This window comes from Odocoileus virginianus, chromosome 21 (genome assembly GCF_023699985.2).
Source record: "Odocoileus virginianus isolate 20LAN1187 ecotype Illinois chromosome 21, Ovbor_1.2, whole genome shotgun sequence".
Classification (NCBI taxonomy): Eukaryota; Metazoa; Chordata; class Mammalia; order Artiodactyla; family Cervidae; genus Odocoileus; species Odocoileus virginianus.
In genome coordinates this window covers 28,237,992-28,252,592 of record NC_069694.1, presented here as the reverse complement: position 1 = coordinate 28,252,592, position 14,601 = coordinate 28,237,992, and the positions used below count along the sequence as shown (strand labels likewise).

General features: G+C 37.6%; 1 protein-coding gene across 7 annotated transcripts in view; it reads left to right on the top strand.

Annotated features, from left to right (window-relative positions):
- Nucleotides 1–14,601, top strand: part of FAM13A (family with sequence similarity 13 member A) — a 363,870-nt gene that overhangs the window by 296,022 nt on the left and 53,247 nt on the right. For 5 of the 7 annotated variants that reach the window (XM_070452134.1, XM_070452129.1, XM_070452133.1 and 2 more), the window contains 3 exons: nucleotides 2,987–3,031; nucleotides 5,687–5,863; nucleotides 12,018–12,204. In XM_070452134.1, the coding sequence (XP_070308235.1) occupies nucleotides 2,987–3,031; nucleotides 5,687–5,863; nucleotides 12,018–12,204 (409 nt within the window). The remainder of the gene's footprint in view (nucleotides 1–2,986; nucleotides 3,032–5,686; nucleotides 5,864–12,017; nucleotides 12,205–14,601) is intronic. The other 2 variants (XM_070452131.1, XM_070452136.1) reach the window with 1 other exon arrangement.

The window sequence follows — 14,601 nt, the reverse complement described above, 5'->3', positions numbered from 1 at the left end:
AAAGTATGGACACATTAAGTAATATAAAAAATTCCAAAAGCCTATTACAGAAACACGAAAATATAAATTTTTATAAATTTGACCTAAGAGAAATATAACAAAAATCAATATGATTTAATTACTAAGTCTTATTATTGATTTATTCATTTATTTTGCATCCTGAGAAAGGCTCTTTAAGACTGATTTAGATGGCTTGGGTCATTTTTCTTTAAGCTCTGAGGAAAATGTTGATGTATGGCCTTTTATTAACAGAGTAAGTTTTCCAAATCATATCTAAAGCACTTAGAATGTTTCAAAATACTTTACCATGTGTGAAATAGATAACCAATGGGAATTTACTGTATGGCTCAGGAAACTCAAACATCAGCACTGTATCAACCTAGAGGGGTGGGGTGCGGAGGGAGATGGGAGGGAGTTTCAAAAGGGAGGGAATATATGTATCTATGGCTGATTCATGTTGAGGTTTGACAGAAAACAGCCAAATTCTGTAAAGCAATTATCCTTCAATAAAAAATAAATTAATTAAAAAAATTTTTCATTAAAAAAATAGTGGTTGTGATTAATGAATTTTAGTTGCAAGGATCTGGAATCTTGCTAATCAATGTCTTCCACAGATCAACAGCATCATGATCACTGGGGAATTTGTTAAAAATGCAAAATCCCAGCTTCCCCTTCCCTCCACCTAGACTTTACTAAATCAGAACCTGTGTGTGAACAGGATCCCAGGTGATTCTGATGCACGTTCGAGTTTGAGAAGCACCTACTGAGAGAGTTACAGATCTCAGAACCTGGTCCCGTTTGTTGTCATTCCCATCTGTTTCTTCCCCGCGGTTTTTCATCTTCTCTTTCCTGCTCACCAAAAAGGAATATAAAAATAGCATTGTGTACTTAAGTACGCAAAAAGAAGATCAGATCAAAAGTGTATAGAAGGAAAGAGAGGAAATGTATCTTCTTGCTGAGATGGCATGGCTGGCTGACTGGCTGACTGTACTTACATGTCTTTGTCATGTTTTTAGTATCTAGCAGATCTATATCCTCTTCCCTCCTCTAGGTTCTCCCAGAGTCATTATTCACATTGGCCACTGCTCCCGAAAGCAAGGCTGCATAACTGCATGAGAAGTGGAGTACGGGAGTAAATTATACAGTGTTTAATTTACAGAGGGTGAGCCACAAAGCATCAGAAGTCGGGACTGCCCGTTCCAGCTGAGGACAGAGAGCAGCAAAGGATTTATTATTGGTTATGTAACCTGGAAACCTCTATGAATAGCAGACATTGTGAGACAGAAATCGCTGTAATTAAAAGCAAAGTTAAATACCTAAGTCCATGCCTCCATACACGAAGATGACTCTAGGGAGTGTTTCTTCTAGTGAGTGATGGATTGAAAGTCTAGTGTAGTGATTAGAAGCTTAGACTCTTAAGCTAAAACTCTTTTGGTTCAAATTCCAGCTCATCTACTTCTTGACTCTGTGATTGTGAGTGAGTTATTTAACCTCTCTAACCTCTTCATTTGAAAATAGGGAAAAGAAAACAACTGTACCTACCTACTTCACGGGGTTATTGTAAACAGTAAATGAGAAAAGCTGTGTAAATGATACTTAGCACAATGTCTGAAACATAGTGAGCACTCAGTAATCATTAGGGTATGTTTGTTCGTTCATTAATTCATTTATTAACGAAGATTCTTCTCATGAGCTTCTCATAACTACACAATAGCATTTTTTGTGCAGGTTTTCTGGGATTTGGCTGTGGTTTGTGGCCACGACAAAGAGCTACAGCTTTAGTTAAAGGGCTTCTCTGAGGCTGAAGAGTGAGTGTCTGTTGATCGCCTCTAGGATAATAACTGCTGTATTGGGTATGGTGCTGGTGGTACGTAGTGTCGTGAAAGAAAATGAGAAATATTAGAGAGTCCCTTGAGGCACTTAGATTCTAAATGGAAAGAGATGAGACATACATGGAAGAAGCAACACATTCGTATGCTGAAAATTCTGTAGTATAAATGAGGATGCCTGGAGTGATTGAAAGGCAGCCATGAATATTGATCTTGCTGTTAGCAGTTTGAATTATCTTTTACAGAGAGGGAATTGAAAGTGGGAGGACTATGAGATTTGTTAGACAAAATGGTAGCTTGGCATGCCCAAAAGATTTTTTTAAATCTGATACTTTTGAATCTTGGTTTATAATACAAGTAAGCACTACAGGCCAGAATGTGAGGAAGTACTGCCACTGGTGTGGTTAGAACAGCTCCCAGCCTGCACCCTCACTGTGCTAAGGTACAGATCAGATAGTATTCCCTCATTTCACCATTCCATTTTATACTGACTTTTTTTTTTTTTTTTACTACTTTTCAGTACTTTCAAAGAATTCAGGATTTGGGGAAAATGAGAAAATTGAGGAAGTTTATAAATGCTCGATAGATGGGCTATAAATTAGATGTTAGGATGAAACGTTGTAGAACTTGAGGTGTTTTTCCATCATGAGGAACTTAGGCAGAAGAGATGGCTCGGGTAGAGTCCTGTAGAAAACAGTGTTTGTTCCCTGCTCTCTGCCTCCCACCACCCTTGCCCAATGTTTAGAGCAGTTTTAAGAAGATGCTCCCGTCTGTATGTATGAAGGGAATGGGCAGGAGAGATGGACTTGGGCTGGGGGAGCGAGAAACAGAAGAGCAGTCAGCTGCAATTAACATTTAGGAAGATGAGCAGACCCTGGACTTAGGACCGTGGCAGTAGTCTGAAAGGTAGAGATGGTTTATTATTATCTGTCGTGGACATCTTAAAATGGAGAAAAACTGCTGTTTGGAACTAACCACCAGGGCCATCTCTAATCTAGAGACAAGAGAAACCAGTGTCTGTCAGTGGGTGATAAAATGTCACATGAGGGCCTCTCAGGGCCTGGCTAATACTTTCAGCCCAGGATCTCCTCACATGTTGGTTCACAGGCTCTGGTCCTCTGCTTGATCTGACGTCCTTTCTTTTGCTTCTTTTCCAGCAGTGCCCACGTGTCCCAAGTCAGCAGCGTGTCAACAACTGGAGAGTAAGTGGTCCGGATTGGGCTTTCCCCCTCCTTTCACTTACTAAGCAGTAAAAAAAGCTGTTCTAATGGTGTGCTGCATTGGAAGATTAATATAGTATATAACCAATGATGATTTTTTGACTACCCAGAGGAGGAGACTAAATAAGAAATGTTCCTATTTGAGTTTCTGTGTGGGTGTGGGACTGGAGAGAGCTTGGCCATGTGAACATCTGAGATTTTCTGTTTATTTCAGTCAAAATAATGTTAGTTAATATGTGCAAAGCAGTCTGTGTGGTTTAGGAAGTGTCTTGCCATTAAAGGTGAAGGTATGAACATATATTTTTCCTCTTCCTTCATTTGTTTTAATCAGCCTCCATTTATTGACTGCCTGCAGTACACTCAGCATAGTGTTAGGTGTCTGAGGTTAACTAAGCCTTGGGAGCTGTGTTTGGGGACTTCCCAGTCTGATAGAACACAGAAAAGAAGGAAGTTAGTGATGGCAACAAGTCCTGATTCCTCTGGGCAGTGGCCGTGCTCTGCTATTAATAAGTACGCCCATCACATGGCTTTTTCCTTTTAATTCTACTAGTCAGACTTAGATGAAAATCTGAATTCCAGTTATCTTCCCCCACCTACTATTCTGACCACATTGTTCATTGTGCTTCAGCTGTATGACACTGCTGGGGCGTGGATGGGCCATTTGGAGCATCTTCATCAGCAAAGATCAGGGGGAGGAGCAGTGGTGTGATATCAGGTGGTGTGATAAGGAGGAAGAGAAAAGATTTAGCAGAAGCACTAATTAGTATGAATTTGAATCTAATAGGTCTTCCCTGGTGGCTCAGATGGTAGAGAATCTGCCTGCAGTGCAGGAGACCAGGGTTTGATCCCTGGGGTGGGAAGATCCCCTGAAGAAGGGAATAGTTATCCACTCCAGTGTTCTTGCCTGGATTTTTTTTCCAGGGATTTGGAAATTTGGAATTTGGAAATCCCTGATTGGGGATTTTTTTTCTCCTCCTTATTAGACAGGGAAGCAATCAGAGGGCAGATTTGATCTCTCTTATCTTTATGAATTTTAAAGAGATTCTAGAATTATGCCAAGATAGACGTATCCTTGCCTGTTTGTTTTCTAATAACTTTTACTTCTTATGTGACTTGTATAGTGTTTGGAAAAGGTGTGGGTTTGGTATGTGTGTATATATTAATTTATTTAGATTCCTAAGTACCACTATTAGGTAATCTCAAATTGTTGAGATGTGGAGTTCAAGATATTAAAGTTCTATGCCCAAGTCAGACTACATTTGCTCATTGTCTTAAAATAGTTTTAATGAAATTACTATGAGTCTATTATAAAACTACCTTTGGAAGATCTAAAAGTTCTTAAATTATTAAATTTTCTATTTAACTAAATGTATTTCTCAATCTGACCATTTAAAATATATATTTTTTATTTTAATAGCTTTATTGAGGTGTATATACAAAAACTATACACATTTTTAATGGACACAGAAAAGGAAGCAAATTAGTGATGGCAGCAAGTCCAACTCAATAATTTGTTGAGTTTAGATGTGATTCTTTTTTCAAGTGAAGAAAAACATGCTTTGAGGACTGTCAGTTTAGAATTCTTCATGCCTGCTTATTCAGAATTAAATAATGAAGTGATAAGAGTTTAGACATATTGAAAGACTATATAGCTTTAAAAATGATACCTTATCTGTCTTATTATCACTTTTGTCAGCCCCTTGTGCTTACCTGTTTTCTTCATGTTGAATAAAATAAATCTGTCTTTCTCTCTTCAGTAGTATATATTGGGATGTTTGCATGAATACAGTTTCAATCATTTATATCACAATTTAACTGAATAGAGATTCAGAAAGTTTTACCCTTCTGTTATTAAGAGTAATTGCTCTGCTAAGTTGTTCTTTTTTAATAGCATTATTTTCTATGTAATTTTATCTTCAAGAGATTCAAATGGCTAGTAAGGATCATAAAGTTATTTGTGCCAATTTGCTTTGTAAATCATACTGTCTTCCCCTGCAGAACTGGTATGAAATCTGGAAGATACTTGCCTTTGTAAGAATAGCTTCATTATTCCTTGAGGAAAAAAAATCTTTCCTCATTCTGCCTTGTATTAACTGATCCTTATTTCCTGAATGCCTCCTGTAATTGTTGCTAAATCTGCTGTGAGCATTTCAGTAATTCTGGACCCACAAAGATGGAAAACACAATTATCTGATTGGTGGAATATGTTCCATTTAGTTTTGTTTCTCATACACAGTGCAAATATTGGAGGATTAATTCCTCATACTGTCTTTGCTCACGAAGTGGTAGTAGATATTCCATTGGAAATGCTGATATTTTCAATATTATGGGGACTTTTTATTGAAGAGTAGTTGATTACAATGTTGTGTTAATTTATGATTGTACAGGAAAGTGATTCATTCTTTTTTAAATATTCTTTTCCACTATGGTTTATCATAGGATACTGAATATAGTCCTCTGTGCTATACAGTAGGACCTTGTTGTTTATCCATTCTGTATTTTAAAGCTTGTATCTGTTAACCCCAACCTCCGAGTCCATCCCTCCCCCAACCTCCTCCCCGCCTGGCAACTACCAGTCTGTTGTCTATGTATGGGGACATATTTTTAAACACAGTTATTGATTTTTTTTTTAACCAGGCTCTTAGAAAGAACCATCCGGTCAGCTGTAGAACAACATCTTTTTGATGTTAATAGCTCTGGAGGCCAAAGTTCAGAGGACTCGGAATCTGGGACAGCATCATCTTCCTCCACATCCACCAAACAGCGACGACGCCAGGCTAAGGAGCAGGATGAAATTCGACACAGCAGAGATGTGTGAGTTGGCATTGATACTCTTGTTTACATTTGCTCTCTTCTTTTAAAAATATATGATGCATGTCTGAGTTTGTGACTATAGCGTGCTCATTTCAGTGTTCAGGTTAAAACTTTAAAAGTTTTCACCTTGACCCTTCTAAGCATAGTTAACATTTGGAAATTCACAGGTGATTGAATAAATATTTCATTTTCATCTGGATATTTCATATGTGGTGGGAAGCTACCTCCGATTTAATACATTTCATGGCTTTCTCATCAATATCTTATTTAGGAGGATCCTGCACCATTAGAAGAGAAAATTGCCAGATGCTTGTCCAGAGGTGGTTTTTTTCTTTGTTAGACATCATTCAGCTTGCTGTTAGCTTTTCTTAGGAGCCAGCAGATTTCCCTACTTATATTGACCTGATTGAATACCAGAATGTCACTGGAATGCTCTGACAGTTGATTATGTTTTAGTATAAGAAAGGCTGAGCTCAAGTCTAACAAAAGAGGAAATGCTTGAGTTCTTTATTATTACAATGGCTCATTTCAAAGCATTCTCTTAGCATGAATTTCAAGAAGAGTATTACAATAAACTCTTTTCCCCATTAAAAGATTTGATAAAATAGAAATGAATAATTACCATTCATGTTATTGAATAATCATTTAAATTGTTAGGGGAAATAAATTTATATATAATAGACTATATTCTCATATTTTTCCTGAAAGTTTTACCTACTATAGCATTTAGTCTCTATAAAGTTATTATTTTGTACTTCTTATTAAATGTCAAAGACTAAATCAAACCCTAGTTCCCGACATTCTTTTTCACCTGCACTCATAATCTATATCAAAATGTTTATGGGGAAAAAGAAACTTATCTTTGCTTAAAGATATAAGATAAATAGTATAAATAAATTCCATGCTTCAAATTATTGAGATATTTAAGAGCTATTAAAGTATCAGTTATATAACCCACTGACTTTTTATGTGATAATAAGCAACACTTTTTTAAAAACATTTGTTTTGGAGCTGGTGGGTAGGAGGGGGTGCTATAACATTTCCTTTTAGAAAATAGGAAAATTATAATATAGGACATATTTACATTTAAAATTAGTTACTGAGTAAGCTTTATAGAAAATGTTTAGGAATATAATTAGTTTGTATACTACCTATATTGTGTTATTCAGCAAGCACCAGTTATTCATTTAATACTGTTCTTAGTGTCTGCTTTATTTTTTGCCCCACTGTATGTAACAACACTGCATTTTCAAAATCCTTAGGGTGTCACGGCATCATGCTTTCTACCCTTGTTGTTGGGACAGAGAGGAGCATGTTAGAACAAAGCCGGTCGATAGTCCTGGTGGTGGCAGGTGCATTGGGTGGACCAGGGAGGAGCATGGCAGGGGTAAAGTCAAAAGTGAACAGGGTGCTAGACAGGGAGAGAAATAGGAAACAGAGCATAACCACTCCTGCAGAATTTAAATACAGTTTCCCACATCTGAGGATGTTTCCTTAGACGTTACCTTGATTATTCTCCACCATCAACATCAGCGGAACAAAAGGAGGTGGAGGATGGCAGAGACTAACTAACCATCTTGTTGCAGGAAGGCGGACCCCTTCCAGAATCTGAAACTGGGCTCTTGTCTAACACTCGGAAATGAATTGTCCGAGGAGACACATGTGCTGACAAAGCAAGAGACTTTATTGGAAAAGGGCACCCGGGTAGAGAGTAGTAGGGTCAGGGAACCCAGGAGAACGGTTCTGCCACCTGGCTCGGCTTGCAGTCGGTTGTATGGTGATGGGATTAGTTTCCGGGTTGTCTTTAGCCAATCATTCTGACTCAGAGTCCTTCCTGGTGGTGCACGCGTGTTCAGCCAAGATGGATGCCAGAGAGAAAGATTCTGGGAGGTGGTCGGACATGTTGGTATCTCCTTTTGACCTTTCCTGAACTCTTCCAATTGGCGGTGGCTTATTAGTTCCGTGTTCCTTACCAGGACCTCCTGCCATAAAACAACTCATGCAAATGGTTACTGTGGTGCCTGGCCAGGGTGGGCGGTTTCAGTCAGTGTGCTTCCCCTAACAATCTGAAGAGGTGCCCATGAAGCTCTAGCCTTTTTCTCCTCTGGAGTTCCTTTATCGCTCATCCTTCTCACTCATCATGGTCAACTGTGTGTTGAGTGAGAGAATCTTGGCGTGCAAACTGTTTATGGCAGAAGAAACTTACTGTCTCACCTGATTCCTTTCCTTAGTGTGTCGTCTGGGTGACCAGAAGTCCCCTTCCCATGCTCCTTGTTAGCCTCACCCTCTTGGTCATAAGGCCCCTCCTAACCTGTCACCCTAGTCACTATCATGTCTTGAGAGTCCTTCTCCTTTAGCTTTCAGCCAAAGCCAGAGGCTGCTCTGAGCTCTCCACAGCTTTGGAGGAACAAGGCCCTATCTCTCAGAGCTCTGGCTCTGCTACTTTTGCCCCCGCACCCAAGGTCCTCTTCAGTATGTCCCAAGAGATGCACTTAACATGGTGTCAGATTTGAAAATGTTAAAAATCATTACTATAACCTATAGCAAGTATGTTTTTCTCAGTGTTCGCTTATACATAATTGATTTATTATCTAAGATTTCTGTCAAGTTTTGCTTAAAAAATTAGAATGAAAGATACACTTCACTATCTTCTATTCAAAACTATTAGCCCCGTGGAAAGGTTTTAAAATGTTTTGAAAAATCCATGATTTGTTGTTTTCCTGCAACCATTTAGAAAAATATCCCTATGTTTCAGGGTGAGATTAGAGAGTCAATAAAGTCTGTATTAATACCATTATGACATTTTTTAAAATAAGCAATGCAGAAGATAGACTAGAAATACTTTAGTGTACATGATTTCTTATTTGTCTCAGTTCATAAGGAAACATTATCAGGCTTATATTATTATTTATTACACTAAAAATATAAAAGTTTAAGGAATATATTCATTATGTGAGAGAGCTCAATTTAATTCTCATTTAAAAATTGACCATCTGCCAAGAGCATGAAAATATTGTTGAATCTTGGTGGTGGATATAAGGAAGTTCATGGTGATAGTCCCTGTATTTTTCTATGTTTGAAAGTTTCATAATAAATATTTTTTTAAAAAAGCAAAGCATGGCTATTGAAAATGATTTTAATCTTCCAAAACACAATGAACTAAAAAACTATACCTATTTTTATTATATAAATATGATATTAAATTCCTACTGCAAACTAAAAGAAAATCGTGCTATCTTAGAATATTAAAAAGTTCAGTGTTGCCAGAACATTACGTGTGCATGCATGTAGGGGAAGGAGGAAACTCTGAAAAAAGAAAACCTGAGATGTGGAGAGTGAGAGTGAGCGGCCACCAGAATCTAAGTTCAGATTAAATCGCGGTGGCGTCAGGTGTGAGAGTCGGGATATTACTGGAAGGATCATGCTCCTGTGCTCCTCAGGGTCGCCCAGGCACCGACTCACACAAGAGCAAAGAACACCCTTTGAGGACAGCAGGATTTCCACCTGAGCACAACTGCACAGCTAGATTTGGGAATATTTATTTGAACAGGATTTATTCCAGTCATTCATTCACTGTTCAAAAAGATTAGAAAATAAACTTGGTCTTTTAGTTTCTAAAAATAATTTTTAGCTTTTGTATTAATCTGCTCAAGCTGCCGTAACAAAGTACCACAGACTTAAACAACAGGAACGCATTTTCTCACAGTTCAGAGAGGTTGAAGTCCAAGATCAAGGTGCTGACAGGGCGGGTGTGTGCTGAGACCTCTCTGCCTTGCGGACGGTGCCTGCTCACTGAGTGTCCTCACGCGGCCTTTCGTCTGTGCTCTCTGGTGTCTGCCTTTTCTTATAAGGATGCCAGTCCTCTTGGATTAAGTCCCCACCTTTATGACCTCATGCAACCTTAATTACCTCTTCAGAGGCCCTGTCGCGCTGGCAGGTAGGGCTTCATCCGTGTGAACTGGGGAGGTGGGGGGACACAGTGTATCAGTACCTCCGTTGTGTCCGACTCTTTGTGACCCCATGGCCTGCAGCACGCCAGGCTTCCCTGTCCATCACCAACTCCAACAGCTTTCAAACCTAAAACTTCCTCCATTAAAAAATTATAATTGGATCTACACCCCAGGAATTAAGAAAATACAAAGAAAGAGACATAGTTAAATATTATAGTAAAATCATTGTGAATTCGAGAGAGATTTAAGAGTGTTTGTGTATGTGCCTGCATGTTAGTACCTAGCAACTTTTCCTCATGTATTCATTTATTTTATACTTGGAATATTTTTATAAATGTAACATACATCTCTTATGTAATTTTACTAAATGTATGTATTTGTACATTAAAAGTATAAAATAAGGCTAGATTCAATATGGAATATTAAAAATCACCAAGATAGTGTAATGGTGAAAATATTATGATAATATTTAATTCATAATTTTGCCTCCATGATAGCCTATCTAAGACAGGATATGAATTTAAATTACAGAATAAATATTTAATTTACTCTGTTTCATTTGGGGATGTGATTGATAGTAAAATATGTTCATTTATTTTTACACTTTGGAGCTCACTTATTTCGAATACAGTTTTAGATGGTTAGGAGTTATCTTTATATATTTTTAAAATTGAATTATAGTGATTTACAGTGTGTTAATTTCTGCTCTATAGCAAAGTGATTCAGTTACACACATATATACATTCGCATTTATATTCTTTTCCATTATGTTTTATCCCAGGATATGGAAAGTAGTTGCCAGTGCTGTACAGTGGGACCTTGTTGTTTATCCATTCTATACGCGACAGTTTGCGTCTGCCAATCCCTAACTCCCACGCCATCCCTCCCTCCCATCCCCTTGGCAACTACCAATCTGTCTTCTAAGTCCATGATTCTCTTTCTGTTTTGTAGTTAGGTTCATTTGTGCTATATTGTAGATTCCACACGTAAGTGATATCATGTGGTATCTGTCTTTCTAATCTGACTTAACTTCGTTTAGTATGGTAATCTCTAGTTGTAGGGAAGTACCTTTAAGGTCACTCCATGATGGAGAGTAAGCCTCATTCATTTGTACCTGACCCAATGGTGCTGCTGCTGCTGCTGCTGCTGCTAAGTCGCTTCAGTCGTGTCCGACTCTGTGCGGCCCCATAGACGGCAGCCCACCAGGCTCTCCCGTCCCTGGGATTCTCCAGGCAAGAACGCTGGAGTGGGTTGCCATTTCCTTCTCCAGTGCATGAAATTGAAAAGTGAAAAGTGAAAGTCGCTCAGCAGTATCCGACTGTTCGCGACCCCATGAACTGCAGCCTACCAGGCTCCTCCATCCATGGGATTTTCCAGGCAAGAGCACTGGAGTGGGTGCCATTGCCTTCTCCGAAATGGTGCTGCACTGATGGTTTAATTTGTTCTGTGATGTAGTAAAAGACAAACATTTTGCCAGGTACTTTAATTTTGTGAAAAATCTCTTAAACGAGAATGTTAAAATGCTTAAGGGGAACATTTCAAGAGCATTAAATGGATTAAATTCTGTAATTAAAACTTCTAAAACTAAGTCATGAAGGAACTCTAGTTATAAGCTTACATTCAGAAACTGGTACTGGGAAGTAATGAATCCATATTTCAGTTAAAATGCTTTGTATTCCATAGTTCTTGTTATATCATTTTTACCAGGATCATCTAGTATAGTCAGATTTAGGTATTAATGCATTTATTGGGTGATAAAATGTCTTTCTCAATTGGAGAAAATCAGTGTCCCATTCTGGAGAAAAAGATGTATTTCCTTTTCAGATTTTTCTTAATATATTAATTTATAAGATTCATGTATGTGTATGTATATATGTATATAAAACCTACAAATAATGAAAAATGTCTTTGCAAGTTTACACAAGTCCCCTGGTTTTGAATACAGATTACTTTCGGTACAAATACAAAAGCTTTTCATTGGTAGAAACACAGCCCTCACCAGTTTGCCTTTAGGAATAATTTCTCTTTTAATCTGATACATTTGGTACCAAGTGGTCTCAGGAGTAGCACTCTGCTCAGATTTTGATAAAAAATGAAACATGGAACTTCTAGGCACTCTTCTTTCTGCATATCGATGCAGTGTCATTAAAACGTCATTTTTGCCTTTTAAAGTAAAATGAAGCTAATTTTTTTTTCAATTCAAGGGGACTTCTCAACAAAGAAAATATTCCTTCTGGCTTCAGCAATCTGGATGAATGTATGTTGAATGCTCATGAAGTGGAAAAATTATATGAGAATACTTCTGGTTATATTGGAGAAAGGGGTAAACCTAAACGTCAGAAATCCAGTTCCAAACTTTCTGAGCTCAATGAAAATCAAGATGGTCTTGTGGTAAGTGCATGATTCTATAAAATTTTTACTTGTAGCCATTTAGGAAATACCACATCTCTCTTCCTTGCTTTGTAAAAAATAGAAACTAATGTCAAGCTCGAGTTTCACAGAATTATAGGACATGAGTTCTGAAAGAGACCTTAGAGGTACTAAGTATACACACTTTTATTTCTTTTTAATAACTATAAAAATCTAGTTCATGAAACACTGTATTTTGCCAAAGGAACCAGAAACAACACACACTTTGATTTCTATGTTATTGAAATTGGTCTGACTTTTATCTCATTCTTTTCAGCATTTTAAAACTTTATTTTTAGAATAAAATTATCAAAGCATTTTTCCTTATTTTCCTCCATTTTATCATTCTTATTTATATGAATATAAAAAAATTAATGAGTTTAAAGTGAGGTAAAAGAAAAATTCACATGGAAATAGGATCAATTGTCTTTGTGTTCAGAAATCACTTTGTGTTCAGAAGTTTAATTTCAAAGCTATACTCTATGGTTTTTTCCCCCTATATTAATCAGAAGCAAATTAATCTCCTACACAGTAACCTCAGACCTAAATGCTGGTTCATGAATTTGATATATAAGTTATGCAAGTGAGTTTAGTCAATAACTCAGTATTTATCCAGTTTAACTATAAATATACATCATCCTTTATTATGTACGTTCAGTTTCTTTGAAAAGTGAGAACCAAAGTCTGTCTTCTGATGTCCTTTAGCTTTCAGAAATTTAATCCCACAAAAAACTGAAGTTGAATTTTATAACATGAACTAGAATCCCTAATAAAAATAGGTAATATCCACTCTCTCACAGTGTTTAAAGCCTCTGTTCTGGTTTATCTCAGCAGTTTTTACCTCCATGCTGGGTTTTCTATAAATGTAACAAAACTCATGGGCCACCTATTTTCTCATTGTCAATTTCTGCCTGTGCTCAGAGAAAATTCCCAATTTTATTCCTTAAAGAAAATATGCATAAATGCAAATCTAGGGAAAGCCTGTTTAGTCCATTTTCCCCCAGATGTCTTGATACCCTGTTTCTGGAAACAAAGTGATCAACTAGAGCAAACAGAGTCACCCATCTCAGACTGGTGTCTGACATGGTTCTACAAATACAGCTTCCCAGGTGGTGCTAGTGGTAAAGAGCCCATCTGCCAGTGCAGGAGACATAAGAGACACAGGTTTGATCCCTGGGTCTGGAATACCCCCAAGAGGAGGCTATGGTAGCCCACTCCAGTATTCTCGTCTAGAGAATCCCATGGACAGAGAATCCTGGTGGGCTATAGTCCATGATATCGCAAAGAGTTGGACATAACTGAAGCGACTTAGCATGCATGCAAGCTTTGGAACCATTATACGTTAAATGGTTTTTAACACTAACTTAATTCTTATTTGAAGGAAAAGTAAAATTTTTAATAAACTAAATGATACTAACTCTGTTAGTTCTTTATTTGGCCCATGATTTGTTTTCATCAATATTTTTTCCACCAGGAATAGTATCTTAAATTAGCTAAGTGGTAGTAGCTAATGAAACTGGAAAAGTATATTTATTCCTTAGAATACATATGTGATTGCTAAAACTGTGGACATAGTTGATGTTTAAAAACATTTGGATGAGAGAGCTTAATTCCATTCTGTGTTGTTTTTTTTCTGTGAAAGGATTTGTCCCCACCTTAGCTGCCAATTTCCACGTTCCAGGATTGTGCAGGTCACATGTTAACATAAGTGAGCTAAGTGGAACATGTCTTTGTTGCAATGAATAATTTAAAGCCCTGCCTACACAACTAGACAGAAGCAAAACTTTCTTATCTGTGAAGTGAGGGTATTCTCAAAGATATTTCCTGACTCTCACATTCCATTAATTTTAAATCTCATCTTCGCAGGTAACCACAAGGCAAATAGCCAGGGAACATGACAGTGACTCCTGTCTAGAGTACATCCTGAAAGTGAAGTTGCTGGAGAAGGAAATGGCAACCCACTCCAGTATTCTTGCCTGGGAAATCCCATGGACAGAGGAGCCTGGTGGGCTACAGTCCATGGGGTTGCAAAGAGTTAGATAAGACTTAGTGACTAAACAACAACAATACTATATATATATATGTATATATATACATATATATATAGCCATGCCGTGTGGTTTGTAGGATCTTAGTTCCCTGACCAGGGATTGAACCCAGGTCCTGGCAGTTTTAACCACTAGACTGCCAGCTCATTCCCCAGAAATGGTTAAGATGGCAAATTTTATAATATGTGTATGCACATTTTGCTATAATTTTAAAAAAGCCAGTCTGATAAAAATGGTTAATTAGGTGTAGAGCAATGATTTCAATTGCCAGGGATTTCTCATCAGAAACTGTGGAAGTGAGAAGACAGTGGGACATCATTAAAGTTCTGAA